At 43.8% G+C, this 20,874-nt stretch overlaps 1 protein-coding gene across 3 annotated transcripts in view; it reads right to left on the reverse strand.

Moving 5' to 3' along the window:
* Window positions 1–20,874, reverse strand: part of TMEM33 (transmembrane protein 33) — a 96,712-nt gene that overhangs the window by 28,288 nt on the left and 47,550 nt on the right. For all 3 annotated transcript variants that reach the window (XM_085642177.1, XM_085642176.1, XM_085642178.1), the window contains exons 6-7: window positions 20,614–20,747; window positions 5,253–5,336 (exon numbers count right to left, since the gene is read on the reverse strand). In XM_085642177.1, the coding sequence (XP_085498303.1) occupies window positions 5,253–5,336; window positions 20,614–20,747 (218 nt within the window). The remainder of the gene's footprint in view (window positions 1–5,252; window positions 5,337–20,613; window positions 20,748–20,874) is intronic.

Below are 20,874 nucleotides of genomic sequence, written 5' to 3' on the forward strand. Positions count from 1 at the left end.
CGAGGTTACACAGAGGAAAATGCAACATTAATGAGGCGATTGTACCCACGTAGTGAAAACCGTCCAATCTGATTCACAGTAAAAGAAACAAACCCCTTTGAAACCTTGTATTAATGGCGTTCAAGGGAATCAAGGCACAAAGCAGGATGCATGATTCTGAAATATTTACAAACATGGGTGTATATTTTACTTTTTTGCTTTCACTGTTGCACAAAAACCAAAAGACTATCATTACTCCGTGAAATTGCACAACTGTCAATGATCAAGAATTTCAACCAAAGTAAACCATGGATTGTGTATGCCTTTCTTTAACAGTTTTATACAGCGGGTGAGCACTAAGAGAAATAGATGCGTTTTACACAGTAATAACACCAGTGACAAGCCTCATCATTTGAAAAGTGCATTATGGGCCATGGGGTGTGCAAAAAGGAGAGGATTATCTCGCAAGGACGTCCCCTAATTTTCACCAAGACTGCGCTTACTACAGGTAGGTCAGAGTTTTCCACATGTGGGTTTTTTTATTTACCTAAAGAAACATCAGGTGTTTCGTTTCCCTTTTAAATTATGGAAAGAGAAAAAGATCGTTAACATCTTTACTTTTATAAAAGGCAGAAATAAAACGGTTTTAAAGTGAACTTATATGAAGAAGGTACATTCATTTCTCAGAGCAAACCAACAATCACGGAAAACTGTTGCCTTTTTTCGCGTGGATAACCATGCTGTGGCTTGGATGAAAGAAGAGGAATTAAACGCTGTCTGTACTGCAGTGCTAAACAATGGCGCCACTGACTTACCGCGATCGAGAAGCAGCCATGCGCACCCTTCAGTGAGTCCAGTAAACCTGGGCAACAGGCAGTGCATTCCTCTTCTAAGAGGCAGCAGGACACGCAGACAGACAAAGGGAGACCGCATTTATATGCGCCGGCAGCAGCGCAGGGAAAGGGAGCAAATGGCAAAAAAGAAAGAAATAATAGTTTTAAGAGGGATGGCGAAAACAAAAAGCATTTGCAACGCAATAGGTCTCGCATATTGCATTGCAAATGTTTTTTGTTCACCAGCGCCCATGCGGCACTTTCACATGGATAGATACTGCGTGCCCTTCTTTAGACAAACCACGTCTAAAGACTGGCATGGCCACTATTAAAGTGAAACCATTGCGTGTGGCGCTTTGATTAAAAAAAAAGCATTGGTTTGTCAAGTTGACAAACTGATGTTTTTTTGGGGTAAAAGTGCCCAAGCCACGCTTTCACTTTAATGGCGGCTGTGCACCCTTCTTTAGACACGGTTGGTCTAAAGAAAGGGCATGGCCTCCATAAAAGTGAAAGCGTCGCATGGGCGCCAGTAAACAAAAAAAATAAGTAAATGCTGCCGCTATGCTTAAAGCGGACCGACATTAGTACCGTAAATAAATAAAGAAAGAAACGCGGCTGCTATAGTTAAAGTGGACCGCGATTAATAAGTAAAATAAAAGAGGGTAGCGTGCTGCGACCATTTGGCCAGAATAGGGGCATAACATTAAACAAAATAGTGCTAAAATCCAATATAATGCAGTCCCTCTAACACCACAAGTAAAAGATCCAGTCCTCATAGGAGGTAACAAATGGCGAGAGGGTGGTAACAAGGAGGGAATAACAAGCCTCATTATCAATCGGAAGCCAGTATTTACCAAGGACAATGACAGTAGCTAATCAAAAATATGGGCGGAGAGAAGGCGAGGCTTCCACAGCATACTCTACTACTGCATGCCTCGCAGAGCGTGCAGCCAATGCGCGCTGCAACGCTAGGCTCGACCTAAAAATTTCCTCTGGAGGACAGGGAGACACCTTGCTTGGGGAAGTGTGAATAGGCAATATTATTTCCTGGGAAGGTAGTAGTCCTGTATTATTTTTAGATGCAGTCAGATTCGTCGACTGTGTCAAGCAAACCACCGACGAGGAGGTCGTAGTTGAAGTTTTCATCGACAGATCTTCCGTCGGCGAGGTTCGTCGATGAAGATCTGTATCTGAAGTCTTCGGCTTCGTCTACGAGAGAGACTGATTTTTGAAAGCCGTCGACAGCAGCAGCAGTGGCGGCAAAGTGTCCGTCGACGAAGGTCCCTGACAGGAGTCCTTTCTTTTTCGTCGACGAAGTTGTCGTCAATGACGGTCTCACCCTCAGAGAGACTACGTCGACGGAGAAGATGCTGATGACACAATCATCTTACTCTGGGGAAACGAGTAAGTGAACGTCGTCGTTGTGGCGACGGAACTCTTCGTCGACGAAGGTGTCGTCGACAGTTCTGTCGACGTGGAGTCTTTTTTGTGAGGTAACGTAGTCTCAGGAAGAGACCTTGAGGTCTGCTTCATTTTTTAAGAAGATTTACAAGGCGTAGAGGACACAGACGGACCCTTAAGAGAGGCTGGTTCTTTTTTAAAAGATGAAGGCTGATCTTCATGTTTTGAGGTGTGGTGATGTTTTTTTTAACACCTTAACAGCCTTAGGAGAAACAAGCTCCACCTCACCAGCTCTTTTCTTAGAAGCTGTAGTTTTTAACGAGGAATCACTTCATCAGATGAAGAATTGTCCTTAGTTTTAAGCTTCGGTAGCCACAAAAGCTGACGCCCTTCTCGATCTCTCACGGTTTTTTGAGAGAAAGTCCTGCATATTTTACAGTCTCTCACCTGGTATTCAGGGTGAAGGCAGTAGATACACTTTGTGGGGATCATCTGAATGAAGTCTTAGTTTCCGACAAGAATCACAATGCCTGAAGAGAGATCTTTTAGAAGAAGACATGTTGAATTGAAGATCTGAAGAAATCCAGAAGGCCAAGAGAAAGTACTGAGCAGAGCTCAAGGAGACTACCTTCACTCAACGTGCGGTAGAAAATCTGAGAGCCTGGAGCCTCTGTGGAGAGGGTTCTAGAGGGTGCTGTTGCCCGATTGGCTGGAGTTTGGACCACACTAATTACTAGGATGAGATATTGAAAGTGAATGGTTTTTCTCTATTAACTTTAATGTTAGAGAAATTCTTACTTTTTATGAACCGTGGGACTCCCACTTTGACGACGGGGAATGATTCAAGCATGTGAATCTATGCAACATACTCCAATACTGGAGAATAATAGGGCTGCCAATGTATATGGGACTTCTTGTTCTAAATGAGAAGCGTTGGATGAGTTGGTACCCAATATCTGCCATTGTGTGGACTTCAGTTTCAAAAAGAATTCTCCTCAGCCCCCTCAAACTCTTCCTCACTATATTGACCTCTGCTCACTCTTTTCCTCTATCTGCGAGTATCGTAAAACTCCTGTTACTGTTCCTCTAATGCCCCAAGTTACTTTCCCAAAATTCCACTCTTCACTATATTCCCTCCAGTTCCAGTCACCGAAATCCATCTTCACAGTATCGCCTCCGCTCCATCCTCCATCTGCTTGGCTTCCTTCAGCATCCCTCCATCCCACACCCTTTCATTTGAGCCAATCAGAAACATAAGGGATCTCTGCACTGTGTTGATGAGGTATAAGCCCTACTCATTTTAAAATTACAGCCAACTGTAAATGGCACTCAAACCAAAATAAATTCAAATACTGACTAATCACATCACCTGTTTGTGAAGAAATATTATGCTCAGTACGGACATTTAATAGAGGGTCAGGAGCCCCAAATAGCACAACAGAGAAGTTGTGTGACTGATTTATGTAGAATAGCCACAAGAGGAAATTATAAAAAATTAAGATCATTACGTTGCTTTTGATTTGAAACAAATGTAATTTTGGCCAGTTTTCCTGGCATTCAGAAGTCAATTTCAAGTCTGACCTTTGTGATATAAAACAGACATAGTCCTATCTAAAGTTCCAGCTGAAGTGCAGCTCTCCAAACTATAGAGGGAAGACAAAGACTGACAGCAGGCCGCTGCCCAATGAAATGGGAGATCAGGATTAATTACTGCATCAGCACACATTTCCCCCACTTAACTTCAAAATGTCCTACATCTTTGCACTCAAATTTGAGGATTTAACAGATGAATCAATGACAGCCAAAAAGGATTTCCCACTATGGGATCTGAAACGCTATTTCTGTTCCAGAAGGAAGTTGCAATAGACAGAAGTAGTGCGTAAGGAAAGCTGTGGTAAAAAGTGTTTTTCAGTTATTTCAGAATAAGCAAGACTGGTTTTATTTCTTCAAAAAGTGTTTACTTAATGCTCAGCTGACTGAATAGTAGTAACAATGATTCACCTTGACATTCACTGATTTACACAAACAAAATACTGAATTTTGATACTGAGGACAGAAGAATAAATTAATGAATGTGATCTGTGATGTGGATGGTGTAATTCTAGGTTGTATGTGATTTCGTAGAAAAAGATTTCACGAAATAACATTACTATTTCACCAAACCTTTTTAATGGAAATTTGCAGAATGAATGGCATTTACCATTTCATGGAAACCAATTCTTAAAATGTCTTTCTCCCCAAATTGGCGTTTGCATACTTATTTTTTAAAGGTGTAAGGTCTGCAGGTCTTACTTTCAGAAACATTTTTTGTCAGAGGAATTTGATTGAGCTTTACGTCAAGGGACATTATTTCAGATGTATATCTTTTACATTGTCAAACAATTACTTCAGATGCTTGTAACTCGCTGACTCTTCACCATCCATGTCTGCCTCTTACCCACACCTCACTATACCCATCCTTGACCCCTAAATGCCAAACATTCTTCAGCCCTAAAAGCCTTTTCTACACTTAAACTTCACCCATACCTGAATCATAAACTCTATACATTCTTGAACCCTAAAATCCCTAAACGCCACCCGTTCCACAACCCTAAAACCCCCACAACTCCTAAACTCCACCCATCCTTTACCCCTTAAGACCCTCGCCAACTCTAAACTCCACCCCTTCCTGTTTCCTAAAACCCATCATCAGCCCTAAACATCACCCATCCCAGAAACCCACCAAAAAAAACGTATCCCTGAACACCACAAGTTTATTGTAATGTGGCATTTTTCCTCAAAATTAGCTTTCATTTAAAATATTTCCTTCAATATTCGATTTTCCTGTATTTCCTTAAATTAATTTTTCCATAAACTTGATTTTCCATGATTTGGTTTTGTCCAAAGTAATTTCTCCGTTTTGTTTTTCTATTAATTCACTTATATCAGTAATTACGTTTTTGCTATCACTATGTGGAGAGGCTATAAACAATCTAATCCCGGATATTTAACTGTGTAAAATGTAAGAGCTGAACACTAAATAATACTGATCATGCTTACCTGCAATAGGGATTTCTGCGAGAGGAGTACCGCAATGTGAGGAATCTGTAGTATATGAAAGGCTGGAGCAGACTGCCTTGGCCACTGCAATGATCAAATGAAGAATACATTACTTAAGACAGTTCAAGTTTCTTTGAATATAGAAAGAGCAGAAGCAGTAAAATTATACAATTTGCACAATAATACCATGTACAAAAAGAGCTTTGCAGACATAGCTGTCTAAAATTAAGATTTTTTTTATAGTAAATACAGCTCTACATAATGACTACCATTTCAATAACTTGTTTTAGTAGAAAACTTGCAGTTCTTTTTAAATTGAATTATAAGTAGTCCATAACTTTACTTCATTCTGTGTCGACCAGGCTACCTGGTCGCATTGTATCTGCTTCCGTTTCTACATCATCGTGACAAAGTCAAGACCTGCATGCAACATGCGTAAATTTAAAAAATGAAGCACATTTCTATCCACATAACTCTTAGATCAGAATCACTATGATGGAAGTACAAATAGCTTTCTATTCTAGTTTCTATGGTGGATACTGTATCTTCCTAAGGACTACAGGTAGAGAGTGGACTGTGTAAAGCTTGCAATAGTCTAAATTCTGCAATGTGGAATGGCACTCTTTCTGGCAAGTAACATCTGCCGCCTATCACACACTCAACAGGTTGATGTCTTGCAAAGTAGAAAAGGGAACAGCAATTTAAACCAAACAACATAATCTAAGATGACCTGCTCTTCTTGAAGAGAAAATATATAGAATCGTTCTCACAGGCTAGTAATGACATGAGCAGATTCAGAGTAGCATTTAGAAGAACCCCAGTAAACATAAAACGCTAAAACACTATACCTGAAATCAACCTCATCTCTTTAATCACATTGGAAGCAGCAATGCTTGGGAGCGAGGCCTAGAGGCCAACTGTTAGATCTGGGGGTCTCTAGTTGGTCGGGTAGGTGCCACTGTCCAAGTAGGGAGCCTTGCTTCTAGTCAGGGAAAGGGGGATACACTGTTAAGATAACCCCTGCTCACCCTCTAGGTAGCTTGGCCTGAGCTATCACAGGCAATGTGTAAAGTATTTGTACAAACACTCACAGTAACACAGTGAAAACACCACAGATTTACTCCACACCAGTTTTAGAAAAATAAGGTATCTTTACTAAAAACTTCACAAGACCAAATACTACAGAAAAACCAACATACAATTAAAAAGGTTACTTTAAAGATAGTTCAAGAATTTGCAGAAAGTATTCCAGGATGTAAAAATCAGTGTCCTGCACAATGCGACTCTCAATGCACAAAATGCGACACTCTCGTGCCCAACAGTACCTGTAGTTGTGTTAAGGTTCCCAAAAGCTATAACAATGAAGATGGCAAAGGCGATGCGATACTCCTGAGACCTTGGGGAGGCTTTGCAGCAGCCCTGCTTCACGCAGCAGAGGTGGATGCGCCGGCTCCGATCTGTAGGGGAAGGATGCGATGACTTTGGCTTTCGTTGCGTAGGTTTCTTAGGGGGAAACTTAACGCACAGGTACGATGCAACGATCTTCGATGCGCGGCACAGCGCTGACTTCTGGCACTGCAACCCTCGATGCGTCGCGTTGACTTCTGGCGCCGCAACCCTCGTTGCGTCACGGGACGGGACTCTGCGTCGATACACGCAGCGACTGGATACTTTCACGCACCGGCAGTGGTGCGGCCCGCAAACTGGTTCTGCGACGACCCTCGCAGCGTCAGGAATCTTCCCGCACCGGGACGATGCTCGACGCACTCGGCGATGCGGGGACTCCAGGTGCTGCGATGACGCCACGATGAAATTCTCCTCGCACTCTCACTCTTGCGACTCGCAATCGGATGATGCGTTGGGTACCAGTTACTCTTGTTCACGCTTCTGCTTTCCAGCTCCCAAGCACAGCAAAACGACCTCCTGAGGCCCCAAGACTAGGCAAGCACTCCAAGGCAGGTCAGAACTCCCTCAGCAGAGTTCCAGGGGAGCTGGTGGTGAAGTCCTTTTGTTCCTGGGACTTCTTAACAGGGAGCCAGCTCTTCTCAGGCCCTTGGAGATCAGAATCAAAAGAAGGGGACACAGCAAAGTCCTTCCCCTCTCCTTGGCAGCAAAGCAAAACAGCAAGCAGGCAGTTTTCTCCTCTTCAATTCCTTCCAGCTTTCTCCTTGGCAGAGGTTCCTTCCTAGTTCCACAGTGATCTAAAGTTTAGGTGTCTGGGGTCCTCTTCTTATACCCCTCCAAGTCTTTGTCTCTCTTTGTTTCAGTGGGGGGGTGGGGGGGGATTCCCCTGCTCAAACTGGTTCCTGGGTGTGCTCTGCCCTGGAGCACCTGGTTCCTTTCAGAGTGAGGGGCAGGGTCGTTAGGCGATCAGCAGGAGGTGGAGCATTCTTTGTGCTGGCAGAGGCAGAGTCCTCAGCCTGGCCAGCAGGGGGTGGAGCCAGCATTGTGCTGGCAGAGGCAGCCCTACTCAAACCCAGGGGCTACTCCTCCCACCCATCTAGAGCAGATCTCCCTATTCACCCTGCTGCTGACTCATCCAGACTCCTGGAGCCACCTAGCCCATCACATGACACCAGTCAGCCAATCTGCACACAAGCACACATGAAGGTTAAACAGGAGAATAGCTACTTTCTAAAAAGTGCTATTCTCACACAGTGAATTTAAAAACCATCTTGCTAAAATTCTGAACACAAAGATACCAAACTTGGATTTTCTATCTTGCCTTTAGGGGAAGATAGGCATGTAAACAGCCTCCCCCATTCTGTCCTATGGGCAAGCTAGCCTCTCAGCAGTGAAAAACGAGAATGGCTGTAATTCGCTACCAGGGCATGTTACCCACCTCAGTACATGCCCTACCTTTCAGATACACTGCACCCAGCCCAGGGAGGTACCTAGGGCCACCATAGGGATGCCTGACATGTACAGAAAGGGAAGGATAAGGCCTGGTCAGTGGTTGCACTGGCCAGGTCGACATGGTAGTCCTGGACTGCACATAGGCACTGCAAGCAGGCCTAAGACATCATTGTAGGGCTACTCCTGTGGGTGGCACAATCAGTGCTGCAGCCCACTAGTAGCATTTGAATCACCAGCCCTGGCACACTCAGTGCACTTTACTAGGGGCTAACAGGTGAAACAAATATACAAATCATGGATAACCAATCAATATAACAATTTATACAGAGAGCATATGCACTTTAGCACTGATCAACAATGGTAAAGTGCCCAAAGTCCTATTGCCAACAACCACGGGTCAGAAAAAATAAAGAAGGAAGAAGCAAAAAGTTTGGGGATAACCCTGCAAAAAGGGCCATTTTCAACACCAACCATGAGGGCTGCGCGGCTGTGATGCTCCGGGGCAAACACCCGTAATCCTGCAGGTCGCGGCCTACATTCTCACTCTTATTGACCAAGATCAGGAGGGACCAGAATACCCGAGGACCCACTAGGCTGGCTGTGGCCATCCAATGTTCTCCTCAGCCCCTTAAATCTACTGTGGGGGTAGCCTCTGAGGCCCAGCTGCAACAGGGGCAACAGGCGAGTGCTGGTCCTCCTCCTCCCACACATTAGCTGCCTCTTGCTGTACCGCCAGAGGTGCGCTGCGGTGAGCTGCTGCAGCCTGCGGTGGTGCAGGGGGAGGCCCTGGACCAGGCCTACCTCCTTACCCTGCTCTAGCTGGCCTGGTTGCCATTGGAGGATCCTAGCATTGGGGGCAACCCATTTGCAGGTTGGCTGTACCGGAGGTGGTGCGACCGCTGCACAAGTGCCCTGGGCCCAGCGTGGTGCTGTGCGGCCTACAGCCTCATTGGACGACCGAGTGAGCTCTGCTGCCCCTGGAGTGGGCCTGCTGGTTCCGACCTGCTGCTGCTCCTCCCTCTGCTGGCTGCCTTCGGTGAGTGCCCCATAGCCTCCTTGCCTGCGGCCCGATTCCTTGGTCAACGCGGAGGCCTGTGGTCTGTTGGGTGCTTGACAGATAGCGGTTGCTGCTCTTCGACTGGGCCCTCCCCCTGGGCCCCGCTTTCGCCCGCTCCTGTCTCCCAGCCTGCCCACTGCCCGGCATCTGTGGACGCGCCTGCTGGTTCTCGGCGGCCTCCCTGTGAACTGCCTGCGCCTGGCATCAACTTCCACCCTACCCAGCTGTACACATGTCCACGGAGGATACTTTGGACTGGGCCCGGGACTGTAGGCGTCTCTGCACATTGACAGAGCCCCCTGCAGTCGCGACCTGGGGACTACTTACTTCGCCTGTGGATTGGGGGGTACTCCACGGGACACCATCTGTGTTTATCTGCTGCATTTTAGAACCCTCTCTGCGGCTACTCCATACTGGGTCCGAGTGACTCCAAGCACCTGTATTGACATTTGAACAGCCCAGGGCGACAAATCGCCAGGACCGTCCATCCGACATGGACGACGACCAGGACTCTGCAGCTCGCTCAGACTCCTCCCAGAGAGGGTGGCCTCTGTTCTTGCTGAGCTGCACGCCGGAATCTGCGCTATTGATGCGCACTTCAACTTTCTCACTTCCCGCCTTGACTGCATGGGCAAACCTCTCAACAGACAGGGCACTCGCACTGATACTGCACAGGAGCGTATTTCTATAGTTGAAGATTCCACTGTCTCCTTACCAAGCGACTAGAGACTGGAAAGCAGTTGCTATTAAAAATGATGATTTGGAGGCGTGCTCAACAATATGTGCATGATCGGCCTAGCTGAGACCACCAACATGGGTGACCCAGCACTTCACCCCCACATTCATCGTGGCGAGGGGACACAAGTCCCTGGGACCCCAGCCGCTGCCCGGAACGCTGCCAGTGATCGAACGCCTCCTGAATTATAGGGACCGGGGCGCCATGCTACGGCAGGGCCGGGAGCGCTCTACGTTACTTTACCACAGCGCTTCGCTACCTTATCCATTTATCCAGATCTTACCTTGGCTGTGCAGGAGGCGCGTCGAAAATTCGCCGAGGCTAAGATGCAGCTCCTGAAACACGAGATCAAATATAGGAAGCTATTCCCCGCCCGACTCAGGGTATCATGTGATGGCAAACATCGGTTCTTCGAAAACCAAGCTGATGTCCTCGCATTCTGCATGAGAATGGGATTGGGCTCTTCCTCGAGCTGTGCCGCACCGGATCGCCCATCTCCCGGCGTCGATATTCTTGCTAATGCGGACCTCTTCCATCCTGGTTGAGGGACTGTGCCCTGACTGACCTGCGATCCTGATGTTACATGCTCTGTTTCAGAATGGTTCCTCCCGATTCTACAAAATAACTTCCCAGACCCTTATGGAACTCTCATAACCACTTCTGACCAACATGGGCACTTGGCTCAGATGAGTTGCCTGCTCCTCTAGGATGATTCCCAGAATTATGTTGTTGTGGGTTTTCTTGGGATTCACTAGGACTTCTATTCCTGGTGTGGGGGATGGTTATAAAGAGATTGTTCTTTGGTTCTTTAGGCCTCTTTGGGCCCCTCTCTGCATCTCTTCTTTCTCCCCTTTCCAGTGGCAAGATAGAAATTACTACACGCCACTATCCCGGACAGTACCCGCTGAACAGACGATCTCCATCCCACCCATTTCTCAATGGGTGACACTACGCAAACTGCGGATGTGACTCTCCTTCCCTGGTACTTCAGAGGATTGAATAATCCTCATAAAAGTAATCTGGTCCCATCGTATCGCAATCGATATGGCACCAAGATCGCATTTCTAGAGGAAACAACCAGCGCCCCCCCCGACATCGTCGGTCTTTGCATCATCATGGGACCTACATCGGTTTTTTTGCCAACTATAGCTCCTTCTCTGGGGGAGGGGGGGGCTGCATACTTATTCATAAATCTCTTCCCTTTATACACCAATCCACCACTGCAGACGCACTGGGCCGATACATTAAAGAGATGGGGACCATGTTGAGGGGAAGATTGCCTTCTTAAACCTCTACACCCCGAACTCGGACGACCCCCTGCTATCAGACAGTGGCTGCCCTACTGGACAGTTTTGATGTTGACATCACCCGGGTGGGTGGTGACTTCAATATCCTCCTGGATCTCATCATAGACTCTCCCAGCACAATCTTGTGCACCAAACCGAGCTCACTGTGTGCTTGTCAGGATATGTCAGCTTCCCATGGCTATGGCACATCTGGGTACTACAAGATACACTATCTGACCATGCCCCGATCCAACGTACGCTTGCTCTTCCTTATAGCTGCGACTGAAAGCGCCGCTGATCTTTCCTATCGACTTAAATGTTGGACCCGGTTTTTCACATGTAGTTGTGGAATATTTTCAACTAAATTTAGGATCAGTTCCGCAATATGCCATCCTTTGGGATGCATTTAAAGCCTACATTAGAGGAGTCTGCATCTCCAAACAGGCGGGGTGCTCTGCAATAACTTGTCTCGAGTGGAAACCGCACTTAAACATATTGATGAGAGAAATACCCCTTTGCCTACCCTTTCTGCCCTCCATGGGCATTCGGTTCTGTTTGAGGAGTTCCAAGATTTGGCAGATCGAGAGGTTACACTACTGGGTAGACACACTGTGGTGCAGAGATATGGTGAGGGTGAGCACCTTGGTTGGATGCTTGCCCGCCTCCTGCCTCCTCTTTGAGCCCGGAATACATTGCGGCCTTGGAGCTTGAGGATGGCACTCTTCCAACATCCCCGACAGCCATCCTCACTTAAGTTACCTCTTACTATACGTAACTTTACACTTCTCGTCTCACCTTTGAGTCAACAACCCGTCGGAATTATTTGGAGGAGATAGTCATGGTTTGGCTCTCTGATGGCCAATCCCGGTTCTTGAATGAGCCATTCACGGCTGAAGATAGTCCAGGCGATTGATCCTCTAGACGTATCAAAGTCTCCTGGGCTGGATGGCCTGACGGGAGCCCTTTACAAAGCATATAAAACCACTCTGATCCCCCATTTGCTTGAGGTATATGCTGAGGCCCTTTCCATCGGCGTCTTACCCTCTTCCATGCGAGAAGCAGTAGTCTCCCTTTTACTGAAGCCTGGTAAAGACATAGGCGCTGTGCTTCGTACAGACCTCTCTCTTTACTCAATTTCGACAATAACATTTTGCCCAAAGCCCTGGCTAACCGCTTGTCATTATTACTGGAAACAATACTGTCACCAGTGCAGACAGGATTCACACCACACCGCTCCACCTCCTTAAGTTTACGCACTGTCTTTTCAGTTTTAAATCAAATATTACATAAGCATGAAGTTCATACTCAAATAGTGAACTAGGCTTACAACAATTAAGTGAAGAGTCAGCACATACGTCTGCCAACACTCCCTGTTTTGGTCACTACTACAAACAATATTTAAGCATAGCTACATCCAACAGCATCCAACAATATCTGGTGTATTCACAAAAGCAAATGTCAGGTTAAAAACCTACTGTACATGAACTTAAATTGTAGGCAGGTTTTTATTGTCAACCCTGTAAAAAGTTATGAAATTGCTAAGCACTGATTAATGACCATTATTTAGTGTTTCTTTTAAATATAGAAAAACAATTGTCGTAATATTTGTCATTGATAACGTGTAACCTTTTGCCAATAAACCTTCAATTCTAGAACCTCGAGTTGACAAAAGTAACAGTCTCCAAGGACAAACATTCTTATGACAGCTGAACTATGGTGCTGTTAAAGATGGCCGGCTGCCAGACAAAATTACCTACAAGTAAAGATTTCCAGCAACCGGACAGTGGATACACAAGAATTGTTTCATCATCCTCTTTCCCTTCCTTTCAAGTCACCCCCAATGTTTTATGTAAAACCCAGATAATCTGGTGGGTCAAAGCACGCCCTTTAGCAACCAAACAGACAGTAGATCCACAAGAACTATCTTGGCACCGTGTTCTCTGCCTTTCAGGTGCCCCCCCCCCCAAAGCACGGTATGTAAACTCATTAGACCTGCAAAGCAGGCTTTGACACTAGCAGGATTTGACATTGTAATATCAACAAGAATTAAAAATGCAATTGGTCTCGCCTTTCATTAAGTTAAAGCTATTTGCTTTGCTACACAATACCATTAGCAAAGCAAATGACTAACTTAACCAAAGGTGAGACCTATTGCATTTTCAATGCTTGTTGCGACTGTTTATGGGACTGTTTTACTGTCTGCTGGACTGGTTTATACTGTTAATTTCCCGGATATTAAAACAAGCATTGCCTGCAGCAAGCTCAGATCTCTGCAGTCATCCATATCTCGCATAACACTTATACAGCTAGCCTTTAGATGTTCAAAATTACCCAAATTTGCAAACAGCCACTTTTTTTTAGCTTTCTAATTCACTAATGGGGGCCACTTTTTTTGGTGCAAATGCCAATTTTCTGTCCCAATCCGACCCCGACTCAAGACAAAAGAAGCTAGGGAAATCGGTTTAATCACGGCTGTGATAGATTATACCAGAATGCATGCATGTGTATGAATGATCTATTTAAAAGTGAGTTGCTGAAACGTTCATCGTTGTTTTACTGGGAAATATTGGTTCCCCTTATATTGGCAACCGGAAACTAATCACATCTAATTTGTGGAGAATTGTACTCGGCTTCTGTATCCGGGAACAGAAGAGGCAAATCAGGGAAAATAACATGGAGTTCAGGAATACTAGGAAAAAATGAAAGCAGACAGCCTGTCATAATAGGCATTGGTATAGCCAATAGGTCTCGCCTTTGGGACCTTATAAGTGTTTAGCCATGCAACAGTTGCATAACTAAATACTTATACGGTCCCAAAAGCGAGACCTATTGGCTATGCCAAGCGGCCATGCGGTTGCGAAAGTGATCGCGGCCGAACATCAAAGCGGCTGAGAAAGTGAAAGTAATCGCGTTAAAGCGAGGCGCGCGCGCCCACGCACTATAGCTCTAGGCTGGCCTGGTAGCACTTTTTGGAGCCCTCTCAAGAAGTCTCGCCAGACCAGCACATGCGCTGGGTCAGGCGAGACCTAAAAAGGATGCTCCCAGCCCCCGCCCTGCGTATACTGGGAAGTTCAGAGAAGTCATCTCTCATCATTCAGGTCAGCCTATTGTTTGCTACTGGGGAGCATTTCACACAGATTCACATGCTAATTACTGGCTGGCAGAAGTGAGAGAGCAAATGCAAATTTAGTCTCCAGGAACTTCAGGCAAGGAAAAGGAAACTTTCTAAAAGATACTTTTAATATTTATTTTAAAAAATCTGATTTCACCATTGGAGTGGATTTTTAATAACTGTCAAAAATAGTACTTTCATTATTTTAGCTAGTGTCGTTCAAGGGCTACAGTATTAGGATGTTAATCTGTACTCTGGCTTTCTACATAGGACAGTTAGGTCTGCCACAGTGAAAAATTGCTTTGGGGTGCTAATAACGGTCAGGAGATGTTAACATTACATTTCTCCATGTCCTACTTTTCTTTTAAATACCATGCACCATGCCTTGTGGGCTACAAGACCTATATAGGGTGGATTAATATTGTAGAGGGAGGTTTTGACCAATGAAAAGGGTTTACTTTGAAAGATAGAATTACAGTATTTACACTGCTATTGCCAGGCTACACAGAGTAGACCTGAAGCCATGTTTGCCCTACCACTAAATGGCACAACAGATGCTGCAGCCCACTGGCGTTATCTAACTTCCAGACCCTGGATACACTTTGTACCATATACAAGGGGCTCCCAGGCAAGCTAAATCTGCCAATTAGGTGTACGCCAATTAAATGATGTTTTAATGGGGAGCCTGGCACTTAATCCCTGCTAACCAGTTGTAGAGTTCTACAGCCAGCAAAAACAGAGTCCGGCAAAAGGCAAGGAAATGTGGGGAGGCCATGCAGAAAAGGTGCATTTTCTACAGTCTGTCATTGGTGTAACTCTGTAGCACAACTGTTTTTCAAAATCATGTTCACAAAACACCACTTATTATAACATACATATATAAAGGATATCGTTCAGACGCCGGTCCGACAAGGAGCGCCCTATGATGAAGCATGACACCCTAACAGGTGTGTGAGGGCATTAAGATCTGAAATTCAGATCTCCCAGCGACAACACTACTGGCATATAGCGACACCTTTCACATACATGCCTTAAGAGAGGAACTGTTCACCCAGAGTGTTATTGCTATCGTTCAGGTGTGAACAGTTAGGATTCCTATTTTTGCAAAGTCTGCACCTTGTAAAACGTCCACAGCATTAACGGTTTGTGAATTTTCTAATACTGCTGCACTGGCTTACACTGGTTTTGCGCCTTTTCCGTAATAGTTATAATTAAGCATCACAAAGAATTGAGCTTTAAGATAATTCAAACATTTGCTAACATATGTGGCCCAGATTTCAGTACTGTGATAACATTAGCTCTAAATTTTATCCAGTAACTCCAAAGGAGTTTAATATTGGCTTAGTGAGATTAGTGGCTCTTTGTACGATCAGGGTAAAAATCTAAAATAGATACAAACTATTATGAAAATAATTGTGTAATTAACACTTGACTGGGTGTTCATAGCTTAACTGTGATTTGTACTGTATCTACATCAGCTGTTATCCAACCAGTTGATCACGAGCTGCCAGTAGCTTGCAGACCCCTTCAGAGTAGGTCACAGTCTTGAGTTCATTTTTAAATAAGCACAGGGCCATATTTTCATTTTAAAGTTAAGGGAATGCAGTGTTTATTTACATTATCAGACTGCACATAGTAAGGCCTGATAATAAGCCGTGCTCAGTCAGATTTAGGACGCAGGTTGGGGCACAGAGGTGAAGAACTGAAGCAGTGAGGTATCCAAATCTTAAACGAAGATCCTTGTCAATTCAATATTAGAGCATGAGACCAAAATGAGGTTTCTGAATGCTTATAAATGGGAGAAAAATAAAATGAAGTGTTAACTTAAAGCTTAAGTTAACTCTTCATTTTAATTTTCTCTCATTTCAATGTGTGGCATTTATAAACAGCCTCTTGCTCTCAGTGGCCAGTAGACAATGTTACATATTTTTAACTGAAAATGCAGTCATTTTCGGTAAATGGGAGAAATTTAAAGTTAAGAAAAATATTTATGAAGCATGTTACTTAACTTTAAATTCCTCCCATTTAAACAAATTGCTGCATTGTCATGCTATAAATATGGCACCGTGTCTACAGGCCACGGGGAGCAAGATGCCTGCTGTTTGTAAATGTGACACTTTGAAATGGGAGAAATTAAACAGTGCAGAAAAATGTTTCAAATAATGAACATTTTTCTTCACTTCAAATTCCTGCCATGTATAAAAAAACAAATGGATGTAGGTTTGTGTGACACAAATGGCAAAGGTTATGTTCTGTGTCACAAGTAAACGGCACGGGGTCTCAGCCACCCATACACATAAATACTATTCAAACGCGCACACATGTTCAGAGATCCCCAAAGACCACGTTTTTACTGACACACAAGGCAGCCCTGTCACAGTGCCCCTATTAAAAGTATTTTGTTCAAACCATAGAATTGGGCTTCATGGACATTAGGCTTAAAGTGAATAAAGCTGGCAGTGGCTGCGTCTGGTAACAATGCATGAGTTGCTTGCCCTTTAGCAACTCACTATGATTTTCACTAATCAGAAGTAGCTCTCACTACAGAAAAGGTTGGACACCCCCGATCTAGATACTTCCTGCACACCGACCCTGGAGATAAACCTTGGACTGCTTGTCCACATCTATCACAAAACTCAAGGGTGCTGAAGAGATAACTTTTAATGCAGTCTTATTGCACTGAAACTGACCAATCTCACATTTATAGAGTCCAGTGTCACTACAAATTCCCACCTCCAGGAACCAGGCCTGGCAGAGCAGAGGAGGATGCCTATATTGGGTTTATAAGCCATTCGATGGAGTTGCTCCTTCTTAACACCAGAGGGGAATCGCCTGATTAATAAGTGTAGAGTGGTCACCCTGGCTCAAGCCCACACAGCAAGAACTGCTCTTGCTTCCCAGGAAGAATCATCAACATATATTAACATTTATTCAGGTCAGAAAAGGACACTGACAAATACTTGATTGTCAAGTGAAGCTAGATTTACTCTCTGGTAGTGTTTACGTCTTGTGAAGTATAACTGCACCAAAATATGTTGCATGTAAATTTACCAGGAAATAACATTTTATTTAGCAGTTTTATACGGCACAACAGGATTTGCAAGCTTTACAGAAACACAACCATGTACTAATGAAGTGATTAACATTCGGTAAACATCTGAAAGGGTGGTACATTTATAAGCTATTAACAGATGGTGTGGCAGGGGGAAGTATAGACGAAACAACCATTTATGATCTGAACAATAAGTCAAGAAAACTGTGAAGAACTAGCTAAAACACATCCTGAATAAATTAGTCTTTAAATCCTTACAATGACATAACATGGTAAAGATTGCAAATTTTAGAGACCCACTTTTCCCAGGTTCCTTTTTGCATCATTTGAGAGGGTATCTGCTGTTACTTCGTGTTAGAAGCTGAAACCAGATAGACGTTAGAATATGTCTAGGTTCCTCGAAATTTTGTCTGGTTCTCTAAATGGATGAATGGACTGAAAAATGTTACTTTGGTGAAGTACTGCCATGACCATGGCAGCTCAGCGAGGTTTAATTGTTCAGTTTGTTTGGCAACATATTTTACCTCTATAAGATATCAGGGGGGAACAGACCACTCTGCTAGATGTCATAAAATAGAATCTTTTGCTAAAGACACACAGTTTGCACACTTCCTCATCAGCAAGCACACAGGTAAAGTTTGAGGGTATCCTTGCGGCTGCCATAGTTATGACAACAGAGCATCTTCAAGAATACTGGCAGTCCAGATCCAGGATTGTTCACTAGAGCGTGGACTGAATAAATAAAATACTTTCGCCACTTTGAAATTCTGCAGTCTTCTGAATATGAAGCTACTCAGACACCTAATCCTTGTCCTGCTGTGGATTCTTTCCTCCCGAGGACTTAAACTCCTCGGTTCATTCTGGAAGTCCTGATGTGAAGTAAATGCAAGAGGAAACTGAACACTGATCCCGAGTATAGGTGGAGAAACTGGTGTTCAGGGCCTGGATCTAGCAGCAAAGAAAATGCTGAACAAGTTTGAGGAGTTGTGGGACAGTTGAGGCAGCATGGTGGTAAACAATGGACACAGAGGTTGGGAGATATGACAGCATCATCAGGAGAGTTGATTTCGAGTTTTTTTTAGGGGGGTTGGCATGGGGGTTTCTGCCCCTTTCCTCGGTGAATGCAAAAAAAATGACTGCAAGCACAAAACTGCCTCAGGCTAGTTAAAGCATGTGAAGTGGTCTAGGAAGATAGACCATTCTATGCTAAAAATGTGTTCATTCCAAAGAAAAATAACCCAATTTGCCTGTACATCTGCTTTTTTATTCACTTAAGGCTTGATTATGGTAATAATGTGTTACTCAAGCAAAATGGGCATTCAGAGACACAGCCTTGCGAAAATAATGTACCATTTGCATAGTTCAATGCAAATAACTTTCCAGCCTACTTTATAATCTCTGGTCAACACTGGCTTTTATTCTGTGTATGCCCCATTTCCCAGGAAAGATTTTTATCATGGCGAAAACCGTGGCTAATGGGAGTAGAAAAGTTTATTTTAAAGCCTTCGTCATCACGGTTTTTACCGTAGGGAACATCACTGACATGATGGTCACAGAAGAATCAGAAATTCTTTTTAACAGTGTGGTTGGCGTTTCTCGATTAGTCAAAATCACTCAAAAGGTCATCATTAATGACTAGTTAATGCCCTACAAGGAAGGCTAACAATTTGAAAATAAGAAAAAATCCAGATGACGTTCCTGAAACTGCTGTTGCAAAGGGATCTGATCCTGTAATGTGAATTATCATGATTACGGTCAATTGGACCGTTTGAGGACAACCATAGCCAGTTACTTTCTCAGTCTTCTACTTTGAGACATTCTGTTTGAAGAGGAGAACTTTAATTCCGGTACTGTGATCCTATACTGAAACAAGAGGATAATGTAGCTTGTTGTGCCTCCTCACATGAGGCGCAGCAATCTTCTTTCAATAAGCCAAATATACTTTTAGCCCTTGAGTGAAGGGTCATTGTGAGATACAGTTTACCTAAAATCGTACTACCAAATTCTTGCAGTGTTTAAACTAAGTTTGTTTCTCTATGTTTCTTTTCAACAGAAAATGGCAGGGGTCAACAAAAGCAACTCATCCATCTAGATTTAGTAGAAACATCCTTGTAGAGATTTTCCAACATATGCAGACCATAGTTTCTTAAAAATAAGCATGTTACATAGTCAAAACCAACAAAACGTGTGACCTAAATAGTAGAACGCCTAGAGCTCTGAAAAAGCCTTAATTTGATGCAAGGTGAACGGATCAAATATGGTTGATAGGAACAGGTACAAATAACCGCCCATTCACTGAACAAAAAATAAAGAAACCATTAATGGGGAGGGGCTACTGATGTAATGGTTTTTAATATATCCACAGAATGTGAATATCACTCAGTTGGTTTTTTTTTGCAGAGTTTTTATATAGCGCGAACTTGACCCGTATCCAATCAGGTATCAGAGCGCTTTACATAGCACCAGTTACGTCCCATGAGGACACATTCATTTTTTTGTTAAGCACGGGGAGATGAAGTGATTTGCCCAGAATCACAGGATGTTTAGCGTCGTTACCGAGACTCGAACCCAGTTCCCCAAGGTCCGAGGTCGAGCGCCCTGATTTTTTTATAATACCTCTAGCCTTTATGTAAGCTTTTCTATCAAGAATGTGAGTAAAGAAAGCTGATTTCAGAGCACAAATGACTATCCACCTTTGTTTTCGGAAGAATTTTCATGGCTATGCAGTATATAAAGGTAGGATCATTCTAAAGGCATCTTTAAATAGCTGAGTGTGAAGAGCTGTGTTTGGGACTAAGTATTCTGAACCTGTGGTTTTGCCAATTATTAACCAGAAACCGTGCTATCGAGGAAATTGCAAGGTTATTAGCAAGCAGGAAGGTAAATGGAAAAAACATTCAATATATTGCATATTTTGGTATTAAAAAAATGATTGGCCATTCCGGATCAAGGACCTCTGCAACACAGTAAATAAAATGAATAGCAACACAAGTAAAAAGACTTTACAGTCTACCTCAAGTAAAGCGATTTTAGAGCTACAATTAAGAGCAGTTACATTCATGGGCAACATTAAACAATCATCAATGATGCAAAGGTGTGCTACAAAGGACACCCAAGCATATGGCAGATGAAATACACATGGACAATAATTTAAGTTGAGTCAATGAAATTGTCTTTGGCTGCTGGGCTATTTACTTTATTTTAACAGGATTTACACTATAAAACATACTTGTAAACAGCCGTCCAAATGAGAGCATCTTACCTGAAGATCATAAAAACTGTAGCTGGCATCAGGAATATTTCATTGCAGGCAACGAATTTCAGAATATTCATTTGATTAGCATTCAGTTTGTCCAAGACTGATCTGACAAATGGCATGCTGTTGGAACCCTTGGCCTTAAAAAAAGAAAAAACATGAGAAAACAAGCAAGAGCCGATTGTTACCAATTATGAATGTGTTGCTTGGGGGTTTAAGTCCAATTAGAACAAATGTCTGCTAAGTGTAAAAAAAGGTTCATTTGAC

The sequence above is a fragment of the Triturus cristatus genome, chromosome 2_2 (assembly GCF_964204655.1).
Source record: "Triturus cristatus chromosome 2_2, aTriCri1.1, whole genome shotgun sequence".
NCBI classification, from domain to species: Eukaryota; Metazoa; Chordata; class Amphibia; order Caudata; family Salamandridae; genus Triturus; species Triturus cristatus.